Source organism: Fusarium flagelliforme, assembly GCF_020744385.1.
Source record: "Fusarium flagelliforme strain FIESC 12 MPI-CAGE-AA-0113 chromosome Unknown B0J16scaffold_1, whole genome shotgun sequence".
NCBI classification, from domain to species: domain Eukaryota; kingdom Fungi; phylum Ascomycota; class Sordariomycetes; order Hypocreales; family Nectriaceae; genus Fusarium; species Fusarium flagelliforme.
The window spans coordinates 7,764,454-7,784,025 of NW_025763503.1; the positions used below are offsets into that span (position 1 = coordinate 7,764,454).

The following is a 19,572-nucleotide window of genomic DNA, read 5'->3' on the forward strand; positions in this document are numbered from 1 at the left end:
AAGAGTTGGCTCTGCAATGAGCGCGTTTCTTACTATATATATACATTGGTTCCTGTGCCCCTAAACCTGGCCATTCAAGCCGCAGGCGTATACCTGACGCTTGAGTTGACCTCGGGTTTGTCTGTATAGCGCCTACAGGTCTCTTGCCGCCTACGGATCCAACCTTGCGGGCTGTGCGCTCTTTGAAACATCCCTCTCCAGCACTACCAGTGGAAGCACTGATGAGCCACTGCTGTGGTTGCAGGGAGAGTCCCGAGCTCTCTGACAGTAAAGTCGACCCCGCCTAGCCCATAGCTGAACTTGAAGCGGAGAACGCAACTGTTCGAATGCGGGCGGCGTTTAAACAAAGGATCCAGTCCTACAAAATGAAGACTTCTCAAACACGATATATATGTTGATCCCTTTACCAGAATACATAGCGACGAAACTACCGGTGCCCACCGGGCAATCGAGTCAATCCAGGCCTGGCTGGACTATAATTTACTGCAAATTAGTAAGGGACCTGACCGCACTGTTAAGCATCCTTTTACAGCACAGGTGGTTGGCGCCCCATCAAACGTTACTATATATTGCGCCAGGGGAGCGGACTTCTGAACGTACAAAATCCAGCGACGAGTACTAGTTCCTGAGTTGACCCCGGACATCGTCGCACTTGCCGGGCCTGTTGAGTTCATCGGACCTGAAAGGCCCTGGGGGGGCTTAGTATATACTTCCCAAGATTGTTGCAGCCTATTTCGAGACGAACAACCTTCAGCTTCCCACGGAGTTCAAACTTGGACTTGAAGATGACCCCGATACTAGTAACAACAATAACGACAACGACAGCAGCGATGGCAGCGATGGCCTGCGTTTTCCGCCTTGCGCTGGAGACTGATGAGTTACTGCTGTGATCTTTGGCGAAGTTAATGTCATCAGACGATTCGGACCTCGTGGGACCACCACGATCGTGACGACGATGGGAGATTCAATCTTTGCCAACAACGCCAACACCGAAAGATCTTGGAGCGAGCGAAAGCGACAGTTGTGATCTGTCGTGGGAAGTCTTGTACTCGCTAAAGCCAACACAATGAACTTGACGCTTGACGGCGGTGGTGCTACGGAGGATACCTACGCAATCTCGCTCTATCTACCGTCCCAGACACATCCTTACAATGTCGGCTGCGAGAAATTTGAGGCTGGTGTATACATTACATAAAGCACATATCATTGTGCACTTTCTGTACACAAAACAGTACCAGAGTTCGGCGGTCCAGCGATTTATAGGGCTAGTCGCAATGCCAAAGGCTTTACGACGACTGTACACGTTTACGGTATCTCCTTGGAGTAGAAGCTGATAAGTATCAATGGACCATTCGAAAGCTGACAAGGCAAGAGAGAAAGATCTCAGGAGCTGACACAAGGTAATGTCGCATTGCAGTGCTGCGCGTGTTGTGGCCAAGTCTTCTCGCGCAATGGTACTGATTGTGTACGACTGTGACCGGAACAAGAATGTCCAACCCAAGCCAAAAGAGAAAACGTCCAATCGGAAGCCGCAAGTGTCAACTCTTTTTCGGGGTGTTGAGCGTCACGTCTACAAAGAGATGTAGGTTGGCCGCTGTGGGTTATGGTACCCAATCGACCGCACAAATGGAGATCAGGATCTGTGCGGCGAGTCTGTTGGGAGTTTAGCGACGAGATCAAGTCTCGCAGGATCATCCAGTGACACACAATGCCACTCGTCTTCGCCACTCAGCATTTATCGGATCTATACAAAATTATATCTTCTTCCGTGTAAGGATCAACACAATATTGTGTCACTCTTCCATATAAGAACTCTATATTATACAAGGCGACGAAGTTCTCTGATCCGGAGACAAGGCAATCCCAAGATCAGGTGGCTTATACCCAATACGCTTCAAGCTTCGTGACCTTCGCGCGGATAATCCATACATACATATCATGTACCCTGTTCTTCGCTGAACTGAGTCAGGAGATTCGCGCGCTGCAGTTACCAATACGCACGAGACTGTCTTCTCTGCATCCCGCTCTGCTTCTGCCGCTCAGCCTGGAAAACATCATGTCGTTCCTCACGTTGGCGCCGACGAACCCACCACCGACCGGTTCTTTTCCCTCGATCATGGTCATGTCAGTCATGGCTTCGGCGATGTTTTTCAACCACCCTCATCCAATGCTACAAATGAAGATCCGGTGTGGTGAGTATGTTGGAGAGTTCAGACGAAATTGAGTCTCGTAGGATCACCCAGCGACACGAAAAGGCACGACTTCGCTGTCCAGCGTATGTCGGACCGGCTGGCCCGAAAGCGTCTATCTATATAGTCTTGTGTCGAAGGCCCTGGACGCTCGCAGTGCCGAACATCGGCTCTAGTTCCCTCGCAACAAGGGTACACCGTTCCACCTTACCAATCCACGTCTCATTACACCACCGTTCACTCTGGAAGGTCTATACTATAATAAGCCCGCGATGCCTATGCCAGTGCCAATGAGAACGAAATGTTCCACGTCCGCGTCTACAAGGCGAAATCTGACTGTACCAAGCTAGTCGCCTATCTCCAGAACGACTAAATATAGTATATCGCAACAATGACCCGACTCTTCGTCTGCGTTACGTTCCTAAGGGATGCGCGCTTCGAGGAATACCCGTGTATTGGAACTGAGACAACTCGTGAAAATATATGTCTTGCATGCAGTTCCCTGATTACAGTATCAAAGGGACTCCTCTTCAAAAGGAAGGTGGCGTGTACGTGTAGGGAGTCGTCGGTGGAAACGGGGGGCTAGCAGAAAACCCTACCAAGAAAGTCCGGGCAAGTGAGACTGATGCCATCCTGGCCAAGGCTGTCTGGGATGACGAGGCACCATCAACCCTCCCCTAGTCAGTCGACAATCACGCATGGCCTTGCCAAGAATATGTTTGCGCTACGAACATCCTTGGGAGAGCCCAGGGAGGATCATGACAGAAGATGAAGCCAACGAAGGGCGCGACTTGACATTACGACTACAGTCTGAATTCGACCGCGTATCGAGATCCAAGAAGAGCACCTGTCGTTCATCATCGAGAATCCTGGGGCTCAGAACCAGTTCTACAAAGCACGCGTACAACGAACACGCTTATGTCCACAAGACCGTTTATGTTTCCATATATTCTACGGTTTGCAGGAAGTAGATGTCTTGATGCTGCGGCCATTATGCGACGATGGCTGTATATACAATCTGCTCGACATCTCAGAAGAGATATACCGAGTGAAGCAACAAGCCAGGGTTGAACTAGACAATAGGAATCTCGTCGAGGCGACGTTGTGAGCACTTGTCCGCGTTCCTCGCCGCGCGACTGGCAGGATTCGAGGGAGAATACAACGTATTCGCTCTCAACCCATAACTTGGTATGCAAGGAGCTTGGTGCCCTAGTCCATGCTGGTGTACGGGCCCTATATATAACTTGACCGTCCAAGTACAAAGGGATCAGAAATGATACAGAAATCCAACCGACCCTGGCGCATACATGCGAACATTGTGGCAAAGTGTATATGTTGCAATCAACTCTGAAAATGCACATGGCGAAACACGAAGAGCGTACACATGCTTGCCGACGATTAAAACATGCCAACATCACCCAGAAAGATACTAGTATATTAAAAATTGGCTACAACTTATCCTAGACGCTGTCGAAGAAAATGAGCGCGATTGCGATAGGGAGTCTAACCTTCCTGTCTTATGTGCCCTAGAGGCTGAGTAGGATATCATCACCGGCCTTGACAATGAGACGAGAGAAAACCTAAAGACTATACGAAATGACGCCAAGTATCTAGTACCGGATCTCAGTATTATATATTCAAGCAATGCTGGCTTTTAGAGATCCCACCTCCAATATGAATGCTCTTATAGCGTGACTCTGGAGTCATCTACGGAGCTGCGGGCACTCGATGCAACAAGATCCACGTGGGGTCTGTCATAAAAGTCCAGCAAATCGTCAACGCAGCTACAGTCAACCAATTGATCCTCAAGTTCAAAGCCGCTCGCTTGGGTGACATTCGCATTATCGTCTACCCACCGACACTGGAGCTGTTGGAAACCTCCTCCTGCAAGTTGCAGTCGTGGACTCGAAGGGCTGTCTCGTCTTTGAAGGGCATATCAACCTAGAAGTATCCGTATAAGTTCTCATAGAGCCTGATGACAACGGAATGTGAGCATTCCTCTATCGGTTCTAGTACGATGCGCTGCAGAAACGCCATAATTTGGGTTGGGTTCAATTGACGTCAATCAAGCATCATACCCCGGGCGCATATCAAGGACATCAGATATAAACAACAATCCACCATAGAATCAAGAACAGAGCATACAAGATATTACAGTAGATAGAAATAAGAAATAAACACATATAAACAATCGCCGACTAAATCTCACAGTGACATGACGTGAACAAGGGTCCGATCCAACGGCGATTGCAACCCCCACCTGCAGCTGGTGTGTGTCCCGTCCACCGCGCCGTCCCGGTCCCCCGATATCGCCAACCCCAGCTGAAAGAGCAGATCAATACACATATTCAGGGGTGGCTTAAAATATCGGTGAGCCAGTGTCTTTGATCTTGCTTTATTTGTCTTTGATGTGTCGCACAAGCAAGACACTTGTCGGGGTTGACGCGACACAGCTGTCTTGTGGTACAATCGGGCGTTTGTTGGGGGGAGGAATGTCTTATCTCAGGTAGGTAGCTGCCATCTTAACTCTGCTTTATTCTCCGGTCTTTACCCAATTCCTCTTCCTTTTTTATTAATAACATCCGCCTTTTTGTTCGTTGATGCTGTATTGTTTATGCACGTAAACATGTATTCTGACGTTTCGCTGTTGAACGGCGATGGCTGTCTAGGCTGCGCAAAGATACTACTGAATGAGAAGCGTTTATCTGGAGAAACGATGGTTTCTGAACATGGTGAGTTGGCAATTTACTGCATATGTTCCCTTGTATTTCCACCCGTGTGTTCTTGTTATGGTGCTATTTCTTGTATCGCGATAAAAGTAACAACCTTTGTTTCCCCTATCATATCCAGATCAAGCGGTCAACTCCATCATCACAAGCAACTTTGAGTATTCACACGAGGACTCACTTCACCTCACCTTAATTGACACTCTGGCTTCATCTCACATTAACAACAAGTGTGTCGACTTACAAATCCCCATCAATATGTCTCCGAAAGGCTAGTCCCGGGTAGCTTCCCACACAGATTGTGGCTGGTGAGCTATAAGGCTGTCCAAGTGGCGCAGTCACAGCCAATTGTCGACAGTGTACGTGTACTCGACAGAAGGCTGTAGCTCTACCAACCAGCAATTGACAGCAAAGAAGCTCAACGTTTGAGAAAGTCAAATTGCGAAAGCTCATCCCCTATTTCGCCATTTGACTCGGAGTATGTTTCTGTTCTCTGGAGTTGTTGGCGTTGCGAGAGCCGCAAGGGATGGACCCTTGAATGGGGCCCAGCGCGATCGCGTCATACTGGGGCCCAATTTGTGAGCGGTCTCGGCACTCGAGCTACCGCCGATTGACTCTCTTCCCTTATCACAACTTCAACACCACATTTTTACATTCCGTCTGGTGATATACCACCTTCTATGCTTCTTCTCTCCCACTGGGAATATTCTTCTTAGCAGCATACTTCTTTATTCCAGCTGCGATCCCATCCTCATCTCGTTTCTGCCCCTCCCTTCAATCACCAACCTAACAACCACCCACAGAAACCCTCACAATGCCTTCACGGACGGTATCACCGATTATGTCTCCCGGTCCATCATCCCCAATCCTCTCCCCCCTCGAAGCCGCCGAAGATCCCGCCACGAGCCCCGACCTCGTCCACTCGCTCTCCCACACAAGCACCATCCTCGCCCTCGCCGTCAGTCCACAGCACGAAACCATCTACGCTGGCACACAAGATGGCGAAATCGTAGCGTGGTCACTCGATACCTTCCGCCAAGTCAAGCGCGTACAAGCACATAAACGAAGTGTTCTTTCCCTCGCTCTATCGCCTGATGCGTCGCTCTTGTTCTCGAGTGCTGGAGATCCTATCATCAATGTCTGGGATCCTAAAACTTTGACTCGTTTGTACGAGATCTATGGGTCGTATGATGTTGGTGATATTTTTTGCACGGCGTATAGTCCTCAGCATGAAACGGTGTATATTGGTGCGCAGAATGCTACTATTCAATGGGTTGGGCTTAATGATGTTACTGCGAGAGTATCGCCTGAATCACAACAACATCCCGACCGACGAAACCATCGCTTCTTCGACTCCAAGGCCGTCGGCGGCGGCGCGAGTACACCCCGACGCAACGACGATCGATGGGGATTAATTCCCAAGGCACATAATGTTCTCGAGATGCACTCTGGTTGTGTGAGGAACTTTGCGCACTACGGCTACGTGTACTGTATGCTCATGGCAAAGGGACCTACCGTTGACGTTGGAACCGACGACGACGTCCTTATTTCCGGTGCGGGCGATGGAACAATCAAGCTTTGGAGTTTGGGACATACAGTCGAGGACGACGAGGAACTTGGCGGCGGTATACAAGAGATCATGACATTGGGCACCGACGATGGCGAGTCTGTTTTGTCAATGGCGCTCGATAGCTCATTCTTGTACGCCGGCAAACTTGATGGTATCGTTGAGTTGTGGGATCTTGATACCGCGCAGCGATTGAGAGTTATCAAGGCACATGACTGCGATATCATGTCGATTCAGATGGGTTGGGGATATTTGTGGACTGCTGCAACTAATGGTTGGGCCAGCGTGAGTACTTCCCAGCTGAAAACCGGGACTTTACTGACTCTTTGCAGAAATACAGCACCACCCACTACGGTAAATACCAACACGTCGCCTCCGGAGCCGTTCCCCAGAAATACCAGTGTCTTCTTCGATGGGAAGCTCACCAGGGCAAGGTCCTCGCTTCGGCTGTGACCAATTACAAGAACAAGCAATACTTCATCACGGGCGCGAACGACGATAATATTTCTGTCTGGTCCATCGACACCGATAAATGCGGCACCAAGGAGAAGGAGGTTTCGCAAGCCTCGGATAATCTTCTGCTATCGTCTTTACGAGATTTCGTATCATACAAGACCGTTTCTTCGAGACCTGAATTCGCGGAGGATTGTCGCAAGGGTGCTACATACCTCGGTGCACTGTTCAAGCGACTGGGTGGACATGTCGAGTTGCTTAGCACGGAGAAGCATCACAACCCTGTCGTCTACGCGAGGTTCTCGGCTAAGAAAGAAGCTGCTGAGACACGAAAGCGAATTCTCTTTTACGGTCATTACGATGTCGTCGCAGCTGATAGCCGCAAGGGTAAATGGGAGACTGATCCATTTACCATGCAGGGCACCAATGGTTACCTGTACGGTCGTGGAGTCAGCGACAACAAGGGTCCTACCATCGCTGCGCTATACGCCGTGACCGATCTTATGGAGAACCAGCAATTGGAGAACGATGTCATCTTCTTGATTGAAGGTGAAGAAGAATTTGGGTCACTGGGCTTTGAAGAAGCTGTCAAGAAGAACAAAGATCTCATCGGCGAAGTGGACTACATCCTCCTCGCCAACAGTTACTGGCTCGACGATGAAGTTCCATGCCTAACCTACGGTCTTCGTGGTGTTTTGCACACAACAGTCTGCGTAGACGCGCCCCGTCCAGATATCCACTCCGGTGTCGACGGTTCCTACATGATGAACGAGCCTCTGTCAGACCTGACCCAAATCCTCGGCAAACTCAAAGGACCTGGCAACAAGGTCCAAATCCCCGGTTTCTACGACGGTATTCTTCCCATTACACCCGAAGAGGAAGCGCGCTACGATGACATAGCTCGTATTCTAATTCGCAGCAATCCGGAAAAGGGACCAGAGGATAGACTCAAGCAATCCCTCATGGCACGATGGCGCGAGCCTAATCTTACACTTCATCGGTACAAAGTTTCTGGACCGGATGGCAGTCTTGTTAGCAGTCACGCCAGCTCACACATCAGTCTCCGCGTCGTTCCAGGTCAAGAAGTTGATCTCGTAATCGAAGCCCTTACAAAATTCCTCGAAAACGAATTCGCGCAGCTAGAATCGCAGAATCAAATCACAATCACAGTGGACAATCGCGCAGAACCCTGGCTCGGCGATCCCACCAACGCTATCTTCCAAACCCTCGAGAAAGCCATCTTGGAAACATGGGAAGAGTGCTTCGAGACATCCGGCGAAGCAACACCCGATGAATCCAAGACCGAAGAAGATGCTCTAGCGGTGAAGACAAAGATGGGAAAACCGCGCAAACCATTGTATATCAGGGAGGGCGGAAGTATTCCCGCGATTCGATTTCTTGAGAAGGAATTTGGTGCGCCGGCTGCGCATTTGCCTTGTGGGCAGAGTAGTGATTCTGCCCATTTGGATAATGAGCGGATTTGTCTGGTGAATCTTTTGAAGGCTAGGGAGATTTTCGCAAAGGTTTTTGGACGGTTGTAGATGGGACTCCAATGCTTTGTAGGGTCGAGGATGAGCGAAACTGATTGTGGTAGACTGCCGGATGATGGGAGGGAAACATGTTGTGAGGTGGATACGCATTTAACGCTTGATGATGTGAGATGGGTTTTATTTTAAATTGGTGAATGATAATGAATGAGATGATACCCTTAATTTGAGTCTGTGCATCAAGTTCAAGTGTTGTTGCAGTGCGGAAATGTCCTTGCCATGCTGAGAGCTTCACCGAGTTGGCTGCTGAACCAACATGCATAGATGATGTGCATCAGTGTCCCTGCCAAGCCACTTCCGTGTCCGTAGGGCTGTAAAAGCTTACCAACCCATCAATCTCGCAGTAAAAGATCTTGAAGATAATCTGCCTTGCAGGAGTATCATCTGGTTTCATCTCATCCACTCCATGACTCCCATGAATCCGTCCATCTTACCCTGCATCACAAGCCACAATCCAACCAGCCTAGCTATTCTAAGCACTTTTACAACGAATCAGATCTTTTCCAGATGAATCCGTGCTGCGCTTTAATGGGGCGGTCGATCTTACCATCTGGGGCTGTTTTAAACTCGTTCCGTACTGGTGCTGACGAAAGGATCGTCGAACGTAATTAAATTAGATCCATGGGAGTGCCGATTACTTCATGATGGCTTGCTGTACGTATATTATTGGTTCCGGCTAGTTTCCGTGTTTCTTGTTTTTTCCCTCTTTTTGTTTCTTCTCCTCTTTTTTACTCTCTACACCAATTCAACAGCATCTACATAATTAATTATCCAACCTACCAACACTCGCTTTTTCGTACAAGTCATTCGCTTTTAGAGTTTGATTGCGTTACTTTTTAATTGGGTCTTGCTCTTCTGGTGCTACCAAGATCTAGCTATTACCGTGGCTGGAGCTGAAACCGGGTATATCACCAATTGTCGACCTGTCAGCAAGGGGCTTTCGAGCTTTTCCCAACAACAACAACAACAACATCACGATCGTTACCAACCAATTACTCTGCCCGCCATGGCGTCGCGCTGGTTCACCTTCGCCCTCCTCCTAACGCCAACACTGGCTCTCAAAAACGACTTCTCCTTCTACCCATCCGGCGCCCAATCCTGCCTCGAGAAAAACGCCGAAGACGCTTCCTGTACCGGCAACGACGCGAAAGAATTGAATTATTGTCTCTGCGGTCTGGGAAATTACAACAATGACTTCATTCTTGGGTCTGCGGCGTGTATCGGAAAGGAATCGCCTAATGATATTGATAAGACGTACGATATGATGAATAGAGCGTGTTCGGAATCAAAAACACCTATGAAGACTACGAAAAAGGAGTTTGAACAGGCTGCGCATGATGGAGTGTCTACGACTAGTGGTACTGCTACTGCTAGTGCGACGGAGAGTGCTTCGCAGACTAGCGATACCGCTGCTGCATCTACAGAAACTGATGCTGCTGCGGATGAAAGCACGGGATTGACAACGGGCGCAACAATCGGTGTGGCTGTTGGTGCAGCAGCAGGTGGCGCAGCTGTACTTGGGCTGTTCGTCTGGTTCTGGCTACACCGTTGCAAGAAGAACGCCGAAGAATCACACCCCATGCTTCCCAACTACGAAACACACAATTCGCCCTACCCACCCTCCGAAGCCAAACCCTCAGGCTGGCAAACACCCGACCCAAACGCAGGAGGCTACTACACACCGCAATACAAACCCAACGCAGGCCCTGTCGAATTACCGCCTGATAACGCTGTTGCTGCTCCTGCGCCTATATTTGAGATGGATGGGACTTCATCTGTTGCTGTGGAGATGCCTGGGTCTACACCTGTTGATGCGTATGCTAGAGAAGGGTTTAGTAGGGATGGATTGCATTCTTCGGCGGGGGATTCGGCGATGGTTTCGCCGCAGACTGCGCCGGGTACGCCGTGGCGACCGCATGGGGAGATGCAGAAGTAAAAGAAGGGATTTAATGGGATACATAGAATGAGGTATTAGCCTTGGAGTTTGGGATAGTGTATCATATGGTCATTATGGCATTTAGCGTACATATTGAGTCTTTACAATTGTGTTTTGGTTGGTTTGTGTTTGCTCGCTGTGATAAGGAAGTGTACGGTGGCTGGTGGCTGCTCTGTCAGGCTCCTTCCTCGTCAAGTTCCTGCCTCCTTCCCGATCTTTTGCTTCAGCACCTCTTCCTCCCTCATCGCACTGGCCTTTCTCCAATCTTCGTATCTTCTCCTATTCTCCTCTTCCTTTAGTCCCCAACCCTCATTGTTGTTCATCTGAAACATGAATGCATGAATTACGTCTATAACCACGATTCAACAGCATTCAAACCCCCCGCTGGATACCCAATGTCACACAAGTTCGCCGCAATGCCTTTTACGATTTATTCGCCATGTGTCATTTGCTTCTACGCAGATGTTGAGGGAACGTTCGCTGTATGGAGCTCCTGCCCTGTCTGCGTCCTTGTCGGACTTGCCCCGCTATCTCTTCTCCCACCTACTTCTCCAAGGTCGCTTCAACTTTCATCACCGTAGGTAGATTTGACAGCGTGAACCCGTCTTTGAAGTTGCGCTTCCATGGCATCACGATGCCTTCGCCCATGATCGGTACCGCAAATGATGCGACGTTCGCCGCACCGATTGATATCTGGCTCTGATTGGCCTGTCCTCCCCTGTCAGCCTCGAGAAGCTGTAGTTAGCTGTGTGCCTTGAGGTGGGGAATGACCACTGCCAACATTCAGTAGATGCAAAATATTGCTCAAGCTACTCGACATTCCGCGTCAATACCTTTCTCTAATGTTTCACAGAACGCTAAATCAGAATGGCACTTTGTGATCCGTGTTATGACCTGTTTCGCATTCTCAAACGAGACGACATTCCTGAAGATCAGCGTCGTGAAGAGGAAACCGTCAAAGAAGTATGGAAAGATGAAAATGATGACTCTCCTAGCGCCACGGAGTTCCATGGCTGCCTCTCTTTCTCAATGACATTGTCGCAACCCCCGGGGCTCATTCATTCGTCTTGGAAATCATTCTGCGAGTCCCTTGACAGCTTCTGTCCAGTTTGTTGGATTGTTTGGCGGCACATCAGGGAGTCGCCCATGGCTTCCTACCATGATGAAGTGCGCCAAGAGTTCTATCTCTGTCCTACTGGTGGACATGATTTGACGAATGTCTCTGGGACCTTGGAATTGCAGTGCTCTCATGGCACAAAAACCTGGGATGCCATTGTGTTATGGTTCAAGAGAACTACGAAACAGCGATTTGAAGGTAACTACTTCACAGACACATGAACGGCGACTGACCGCTCGTTAGAAGTTGTCGACGAAACGCCTTTGGAGGAGCATATGGGATCAGGAACAACCATGAAGACGGTTAAGAATTGGCTTTCCCAGTGTGACGAGGGCCATAGCCATGGGGGCGATGGATGTGTTACCAAGAGGCGTGCTGTGAATAAGCCCACCGTACCGACACGACTCATCGATGTCCACAACTATGACTCTCAAACATGGTCGCTCATCGAAACCAGAAATCACCACGATTTCTCTCAGTATGTCGCGCTATCGCACCAGTGGACAACGAACACGCCGCGCCTTCTGAGAAGCAACTATCTCACTTTCCAAACAAACCAATCCGACATGATCTTGCCACGTAGTTACCAAGACGTTTTCGTACTCTGTCGAAATTTGGGTATTCAGTACGTTTGGATCGATTCACTTTGCATTTTCCAAGATTCAGCCGATGACTTTCTTCATGAAGCTGCGACCATGACGGAGGTCTATGCAAATGCCTTTTGCACTTTCAGCATCTGTTGGGAATCTCCTTGCGGCTTTCTTCGGCCTCGAGATACTCGTGTACTTGCTCGGTGGGACGGCGGGAATCCAGAACCAAGCGCTCTCTCTGATCGGTACATTTTTGTGCAAGATCAAAAGGAATTGCGTACAGCTATTGATCAAACACCAGTCAATCGACGAGGATGGGTGCTGCAAGAACAGCTTCTGTCGGCAAGGGTTCTATATTTGGGGGACGACCAACTTTATTGGCAATGTGATGAGGCAACAGCTTCCGAGACTGCCCCCATAAAAACCTATACAGGTGCAGGGGATTATGAGCGGAGGAATCTTCTTGACCATGAGAACAGAAACCACTCGGCTTGGAAAAATCTTGTGGTCCAATTTATGGAACTGGATTTGACATTTGAGAGAGATAGATTGCTTGCTATATCAGGCATCGCAAGATTTCTACTAAGGCCGCTAGAGACAACTCTATCTATTGATAGCAATCCGGACCTGTATGAAAAGAAGACAAAGAAACCCGATCAAGCTGTCGAGTACGTCGCTGGTTTGAACAGCGCTCATTGGGTTGAAGATCTTCTCTGGTATCCGGTAGTCAAAACACAAACGCTCCTGCTTGGCTCAGGTCCATTCGATCGCCGACCAGGTAATATCGTTCCCTCGTGGTCATGGGCTGCCTGCCCAGGACCTATCGGATGGTCACTGGAGCACTTTAACCCTCGGGCGGCAAGACGGACCAAAAGAATACCGGGAACTGAGGGGGGTTCGTTGGCATACCTGCGCAGCATTAACTTTGAGCCTTTGGGGAGCGATGCTTACGGTCTGCCCAAATCAGCGTCACTGGAAATATCAGGCCTCCTTGTTCAGGCTCGGTACACCAATATCGGCGAGCCTAGTAACTACAACCGCATCGTGAGTTCCACTGATCAGACCGAGAATGTAAACTATTACGCGACCACGGACGGCTTCTTACTTCCACTCCCTTACCCACGGGCTCATAGCAATGAAGCATCGACACTCGATGTTATTCTCGAGCCATGCGTTAACATTGTGCCGACTTGTTTCATCGTACCGCTTGTTTATACCAGGACATGGAACATGCCCAGGATCATGGGTCTGGTGGTCCAGGAGAGACCACAAAATGATGGCAGCGTGAAAATGAGAGAATTCGTTCGCATTGGTAGCTTCACTAAGCATTATGGTCTCGGCGCCGACGAAGTGATCCATGCGTTAGTGAAAAACCTTCCTGTTGGAGGTGATGAGTTTGAGCAGAGGTTGCGCGACTCCGCACGAGCATGGAAAGAAGCAGAGAATGATGATGGCGACACAGAAGAGAAGGGCACGGCCAAGGCTGAATGGATGACTATTCAGCTTGTCTGAGGGAGGATGAATCTCATTGCCAGTCCTAAAGTGCCGTTTAATGCTTTTGTCCACGGCGACCAGGATCAGATGGAGTGGTTGTTGAGACTGGTTCGTTTCAATTGAATGACTTCCTGCTTTTGACTTAGCACTTAGGTATGACAAGTTGAACACGACGTTCCGCATGTCGCTTCCAAAGGGGAAAAAAAAAGAGAACGGCATCCAAGTTCAAAGCACGAAAGTTCCAGCATCATGTAATTTTTACAGCGACAGGGGATCTCGGACCCAAAGCCCATCTGCTGGACAGCTGCTCATCAAAATGTGGCTTGTTGCCCGCTGATTGTGGCTGTGCATCGAACCTCGGTCAGCGGGGACCCGCGGATTTCAGAGAACAACGTATGCCACCTTCACATGTAACATTCTCCTCATTGAACTTCAATTATCTTCAATTGCAGTTTCAACACATCAATTGTCCAGTATCGAGAGACTTGAACTGAACTTCAATTGTCGGAATTATGGCTGAGAAAAAGACCTACGTCCTGATTACAGGGTAAGAACCCCATCGCAGAAAAATTGAGTGTCAGATGCTAATGAGTATAGATGTTCACCTGGAGGCATTGGGCACTCTCTCGCCAAAGAGTTCAATCGCCAAGGTCAGTTACTTATTGAGTCGAAACTGAAGAATGACCAGCTAATAAATTGAAGGCTGCCATGTCATTGCGACCGTGCGAAACACAGACATGATCAAGGATCTTGAAGGTCCTGGCATGAGCTGCTTCCCTCTTGAAGTCACAGACCCCAAGAGTATCAAGGAGTGTATGGAGAAAGTCTCTGACCTCACCGGAGGACGTCTCGACATTCTCGTCAACAATGCGTATGTCCCACCTCTCATCGATTGAACCTCACTGACATCCCCAGCGGCCGAACTCATACCATCCCCGCTCTGGATATGGACCTCGACGACGTCCGCGCCACCTACGAAGTCAACGTCTTCGGCCCCATGTCCATGGTTCAAATCTTCGCACCTCTCCTAATTGAAGCTCGAGGTCTTATCATCAACATCTCCAGCACTTCCACTCTGGTACCTTACATCTTCGGCGCCATCTACTCCTCCTCCAAGGGCGCTATCAATGTCTGGTCCCGCGCACTCCGCCTGGAACTCAAGCCCTTCAACGTCCGCGTCATGAACGCCGTCACCGGAACAGTGCGCTCCAACATCGCCAGCCGCACCCATCGCTCTCTTCCCCAGAACTCACTGTACAAGCCTGTTGAGGATTTCTTTCAGCAGCGGTTGACGTTCAGTCAGCGTACGGCGACGATGCAGACTGAGACTTATGCTAGAAAGCTTGTTACTGCTGCGCTTAAGGGAGAGGGGTACCTGGGTGGGTTGATTGGGGGTACACCGGATTGGTTTTATGCGGGTGGTATGGCTACTAAGGTGTGGATTTTGAGCTGTTTGCCTAGATGGGTTAGTGAGAGTGTTATTGGGATCTTCTTTAACATTGGGAGTTTGAGTAAGAGGATTCAGAATGCCAGGCAGAAGTCGAGCTGAGCGGGATGATTTGGGCTTAGGGTTCTGTCACTATGGCTGGGTCGGGTCAATTGAGATGGGTTGAGAGTGTCGCAATGCCTCTCGATGAAAGCTATGTTAAGTGTATGTGCCGAAACGAATGCTGTAGCATGCTACTCTATGTCTAATCTAATGAGTGGTATCAAAGCCGCGATGGTAGTGACGACTTGTAATGTCGCCCACCATCGCATAAAAATGACCGAACTTTTCTTCCTCTTCTTCTCCGATGATCATCTAAGCCCACTTTCCAAGCAGACTCATCAGAACCATACCACAAAGCAATCCAAACATAGCCAACGTAGTAGTCAGCGCGTTCGCATCACTAAGTTCACCACCAAGCATCCAATCCTGTGCCCACATCTCGACCAAACCGACCCAAACAAGAATACCAGCCGAGAACGCATCCAGCGTACCGATAGCGATAAGCGTAGAAGGGTCGTTGCCGTTGAATACGTTGAGAACACCGATACCAATTGCCATTCCGATGGGTGTGATGATGGCGAAGCCGGAGGCCAGGACGAGCTTCTTCCAGAGTGGTACAGTGGATGTTCCTGTTCGTTCGACGGAGGGTGTGGGGGAGTGCGAGTGGGAGTGGCCTAGAGCGAGAGGCATGGAGCCATAGCCCAGTGATGCGATGCGAGTTCCTAGGGCGATGCCTTCGAAGAGTTGGTGGAAGATGATAACGATTGAGAGGGTGATGAAGAAAGAGTCTCCCGCCACGACGAGGGTGATACCGATAACTACGCCATTAGTCAATTAACCCACTCCAACCACAAAAAGATGGAAACTCACGCAAAGAGTGGAAGATGATACCAGCCTCCATAATACTAATATTCGCCATCTCAGCCTTCTCAACTGCCTTGGGCGACAAAGAAACCGAATCCGTCTCGGCTTTCTTGCTAGCTTGCCAGCGCATTGCGCGATGGACGAGGAATTCGATCAGGAAGGAGATGAACAAGCCTGCCATTACTATAGCGGCTGTCGTAGCTTCGTAGAGTAATGTGCCGAGACATTCGTTGCCGAACATCATCTGTGCGTGGGTGAAGAGCTGGGGAAGTTAGTCACCAAAAACACTGAACTTGGACAGAGGGAGTATACATGGACAAAGGCAGTAGAGATGATAACACCCGTACCAAACTGCTTCAACACAATAAGAAACATATTCGACTTGACAGGCGTAAACCTCGAGAGTAAAATAGGTCCGTAGACACCGATTGATGAAGCTACCAGAACGACGAAGAGCATGCCGATTCGAATGCCGATTTTGTAGTCTCTGTCTGTTCGGGTGCAGGATCGTGATCCTCCTGAGTTTTCGGATTGACCGGCGCCGACGCAGTGTCTGGAAGTGTTAGTGATGGGTAGTCGGGGCAAGGGAGGATAGGGGAGACGTACTCTACTCCTGCGTGGAAATGGCAGTGTTCTTCCTGGGGGTCTGCTTTTCCGGATTCGACATCTTCGGCTGCTAGGATTGGTGCTTCACCGTCGTCGGACATGCAGTATCTAAACAGTCAGCTTCGTCTCATTACAGGTAAGGATTGGACATACGTCTCGTCGCCGTGGCTGTGGCAGCCTGTCAATTGAGCGGGATACTCTTCTGTGTTTGTGATGGTCGTTTGGACGTAGTACTCTGAAGAGCTGGGACCCATGCAGTACAGAGACGTCTCATGCATATGACAATCCGACACAGCAGTGATCTTTTCAGCTGTCGCAGACCCAGTCTCCTTAGCAGCGCTTTGAGTTGCGCTTGCGTTTTCGCCGAGGACTTGGACTTCTCCGCCGCTTGGGTTCATGCAGTACGTGTCTGAGCCATGGTTGTGACAATCCGTGTAAGAAGATGGGAGATCTTGAGTAGCTGTCGCTGAAGCCTCTGCGACGATTTGGTATTCGTCTGAACCAGCCATACAGAACCTGCTACCATTAGTACCAGTGTTCAAGAGTGTTGTGCTGTAGGGAGTGTCTTACTGTGTAGGTCCATGCATATGACATCCAGTCAAAGACTCAAATCCCGTCTCCGTCTTACTCGCCTGTCTCTTAACCGCTGCTCCTGGTGCAGTCGCAGACACAGCCACTACGAAGAGGAGAGCACCTGCGATGGCAGTAGCCTTGCGGCTTTGGAAGAAGGTCTTGACGCGAGCCATGGTGGGTGATGGCATACAGATTCGGTACCGAGCAGTAGACAAGGCGGGAGAGTAGGGGTATTATGTAGTCTGCATCACTGTAAATACGGAAGCCAACCCGAGGAAAGGAAAATCTGCGTGGGGGCAAATTGTTAATCGGCCGAGATGTCAAGTGAACATCAAGGTCCTCGTTTGTCAGTGAAACTTGATCGGATGCTTGGCGGGCTTGTGAACCGTGGGGCCGGTCACCTGGATAGCCCAACACTGGACGACTGGCCTACGGAGGATCTTACTGGAAGAGTAACTCGTGAAGACTCTTCAGCTGCAATATGTCCAGTGGCAAGGGAGTGTTCACCCGCCAAGTCGGGCAACGGATGGATCTTTAGCGGAGGATTCGCACTTACACCAACCAACCCACCATACTATAACCCATCTGCCACTAATAAAGGTAAGCTTGTAAACAAGGTTACGACGGTGATAAATCGTAGCTTATTCCGAGGTAGTGGTACCCTTGCGATCTCTCCACTAGTTGGTGATGACCGGTTGTGAGAACCTTGATGGGCGCAGAACAACCACAAGAAGACCCGCAGAATGAGAGATTTTCCAACGCTTTATTTCGGGCTTATTCTACTGGTTGGGCTATAAGAGTTTGTTAGTTAATGCAGGACGAGAAAACAAGGTTATGTTTATGGATAATTTGGTCTTGCGTGGGGTGAAACGTTGTTTTGACTGACATGCTTTGTCGGTACGACACTACGGGACGATTGACGTTGGACGATATGGGATGTTACGATGAGGCTCAGCTGTCAATAAGCCAAGACGTAGTTTATTAGAGTTAATTGTCTTGTGATACTACGACTGTCTAGGTGCTACCTCAATTGAAGTTGGTCAATTGAAGCATGTCACTCTATCACCATCGCAGCTACAGCAGCATGTTCACAGACGACAACACAACAGCAGGGCAATTAAACATGTTAAAGAAGTCATCATTAACGATCATCATGATCTATCCTCAGAAAGATATACACATCTATCATGTCTTTCTATCCTCCTCTGCAATCCAGGCGTCGACACGAAAGACCATCCCAGACACTCCATTTTAAGCACTCCCCTTATAGAGCCAGAACAGCAGCAGCAACCATTCCTGCGAGAGGAATAATCTGGGCGCCTACACCGCTGTCGGTAACAGCGGCAGAGTCGCTCTCGGTGGGAGTAGCAGTAGCAGCAGCGGTAGCAGGACCGTCGCAGTGCCCTGGGAGGAGTTAGTAGGGTACGGGAAAAGAGAGGTGAGGGAGGCTTACAGTGGTCGCCGTGGGGTTCGCAACCGACGGACTCGGTGGGTGAGGGGGAGAGAGACTCGGTTGCGCCAGAGGCGTGAGAGTGGTCATGGTCATGGTCGTCGGTAGCCTTTGCCTCAGCGCCTGTCTTGGCGGCATCGCAGTGCCAGTGGTCGCCGTGAGGCTCACAGCCAGTAGACTCAGTAGGAGAGGGAGCAAGCGACTCGGAACCAGTGTGGTCATGGTCATGCTCATCGTGGTCATGATCGTGCTCAGCCTCAGTGGTAGCCTTTGCTTCAGTAGCAAGCGTAGACTTAGCACCCTCGCAGTGCCCTACATCAATTAGCCAGCCATTCCCTCAACATGCGCAAGAGTATACATACAGTGGTCGCCATGAGGCTCGCAGCCAGTGGACTCAGTAGGCGAAGGAGCAAGCGACTCAGTCGCACCAGAAGCGTGAGACTCCTCAGCAGTACGAGCAGCCTCGCAGTGCCAGTGATCACCGTGAGGTTCACAGCCGGTAGACTCAGTGGGAGAAGGCGCGAGAGTCTCGGCGAAGACTGCAGGGAAAAGGCCCAGAAGGGCGACGGCGAAGGTAGCGGTCTTCATCTTGGTGGTTTGTAAAGAGAGTGTTTACAAAGGAGTTGACGATTGAGAGTGAGGCGAAGATGAAGATGCAGGAACGAAAGCGCAAGGGAGTGGAATTTTTATAAACAAATGCGACGGCGCAAAAAAGAGTAAGACAAGGTACAGTAGTCTAATTGCCAAGGGTGCTTGCCACTGCGAGGGCTGGAGTGATGGGCAGATGCGGACTAATAGACTCGGGCAAATGCAAGACAGGGAGTGTTGGTCGACAAAAGGACGCAGGTAGGTCAGCGTGGGGGTGTGAAGGATTGGGATTAACTACGGGGACAGTGACAGAGGGGTGAATGACCTTAATGCTAGCTTGTTGAGTCTCTTCCTGAGTGACGATGCTCTATACTGTGTCTTGG

The 19,572-nt window shown here is 49.7% G+C and overlaps 6 protein-coding genes across 6 annotated transcripts; 4 read left to right on the forward strand and 2 right to left on the reverse strand.

Annotated features, from left to right (window-relative positions):
* The first annotated feature begins 5,370 nt into the window (after positions 1 to 5,370).
* B0J16DRAFT_331227 (uncharacterized protein) lies at positions 5,371 to 8,653 on the forward strand. The gene is made up of 2 exons (XM_046126547.1): positions 5,371 to 6,767; positions 6,815 to 8,653. The coding sequence occupies exons 1-2, from the start codon at positions 5,730 to 5,732 to the stop codon at positions 8,474 to 8,476; spliced, it is 2,700 nt and encodes an 899-aa protein (XP_045990467.1). The 5' UTR covers positions 5,371 to 5,729; the 3' UTR covers positions 8,477 to 8,653.
* A 494-nt stretch (positions 8,654 to 9,147) lies between these two features.
* B0J16DRAFT_331228 (uncharacterized protein) lies at positions 9,148 to 10,530 on the forward strand. The gene has a single exon (XM_046126548.1). The coding sequence runs from the start codon at positions 9,489 to 9,491 to the stop codon at positions 10,416 to 10,418; it is 930 nt and encodes a 309-aa protein (XP_045990468.1). The 5' UTR covers positions 9,148 to 9,488; the 3' UTR covers positions 10,419 to 10,530.
* Positions 10,531 to 11,285: 755 nt separating this feature from the next.
* On the forward strand, positions 11,286 to 13,637 carry B0J16DRAFT_379280 (heterokaryon incompatibility protein-domain-containing protein; the record flags this gene model as incomplete). Its single annotated transcript, XM_046130988.1, has 2 exons — positions 11,286 to 11,733; positions 11,779 to 13,637. The coding sequence occupies 2 exons, from the start codon at positions 11,286 to 11,288 to the stop codon at positions 13,635 to 13,637; spliced, it is 2,307 nt and encodes a 768-aa protein (XP_045990469.1).
* A 407-nt stretch (positions 13,638 to 14,044) lies between these two features.
* Positions 14,045 to 15,294, forward strand: B0J16DRAFT_46933 (uncharacterized protein). The gene is made up of 4 exons (XM_046133899.1): positions 14,045 to 14,166; positions 14,217 to 14,269; positions 14,322 to 14,490; positions 14,535 to 15,294. The coding sequence occupies exons 1-4, from the start codon at positions 14,132 to 14,134 to the stop codon at positions 15,166 to 15,168; spliced, it is 891 nt and encodes a 296-aa protein (XP_045990470.1). The 5' UTR covers positions 14,045 to 14,131; the 3' UTR covers positions 15,169 to 15,294.
* A 126-nt stretch (positions 15,295 to 15,420) lies between these two features.
* Positions 15,421 to 17,324, reverse strand: B0J16DRAFT_257998 (ZIP zinc transporter-domain-containing protein; the record flags this gene model as incomplete). Its single annotated transcript, XM_046123162.1, has 6 exons — positions 15,421 to 15,926; positions 15,979 to 16,234; positions 16,285 to 16,525; positions 16,579 to 16,686; positions 16,732 to 17,094; positions 17,149 to 17,324. 6 exons carry the CDS (start codon positions 17,322 to 17,324, stop codon positions 15,421 to 15,423), a joined length of 1,650 nt encoding a protein of 549 aa, XP_045990471.1.
* Positions 17,325 to 18,415: 1,091 nt separating this feature from the next.
* B0J16DRAFT_379283 (uncharacterized protein) lies at positions 18,416 to 19,189 on the reverse strand (the record flags this gene model as incomplete). Its single annotated transcript, XM_046130989.1, has 3 exons — positions 18,416 to 18,555; positions 18,605 to 18,913; positions 18,964 to 19,189. The coding sequence occupies 3 exons, from the start codon at positions 19,187 to 19,189 to the stop codon at positions 18,416 to 18,418; spliced, it is 675 nt and encodes a 224-aa protein (XP_045990472.1).
* Between the last annotated feature and the right edge of the window lie 383 nt (positions 19,190 to 19,572).

What these genes read in the sequence shown, in the direction of transcription:
- B0J16DRAFT_331227 (XM_046126547.1), top strand. Translation starts at nt 5,730, where the DNA reads ATGCCTTCACGGACGGTATCACCGATTATGTCTCCCGGTCCATCATCC. An exon ending in CAACTAATGGTTGGGCCAGC is followed by an intron (nt 6,768 to 6,814) that starts GTGAGTACTTCC and finishes GACTCTTTGCAG; the next exon opens with AAATACAGCACCACCCACTA.
- B0J16DRAFT_331228 (XM_046126548.1), top strand. Translation starts at nt 9,489, where the DNA reads ATGGCGTCGCGCTGGTTCACCTTCGCCCTCCTCCTAACGCCAACACTG.
- B0J16DRAFT_46933 (XM_046133899.1), top strand. Translation starts at nt 14,132, where the DNA reads ATGGCTGAGAAAAAGACCTACGTCCTGATTACAGG. An exon ending in CAAAGAGTTCAATCGCCAAG is followed by an intron (nt 14,270 to 14,321) that starts GTCAGTTACTTA and finishes AATAAATTGAAG; the next exon opens with GCTGCCATGTCATTGCGACC. An exon ending in GACATTCTCGTCAACAATGC is followed by an intron (nt 14,491 to 14,534) that starts GTATGTCCCACC and finishes TGACATCCCCAG; the next exon opens with CGGCCGAACTCATACCATCC.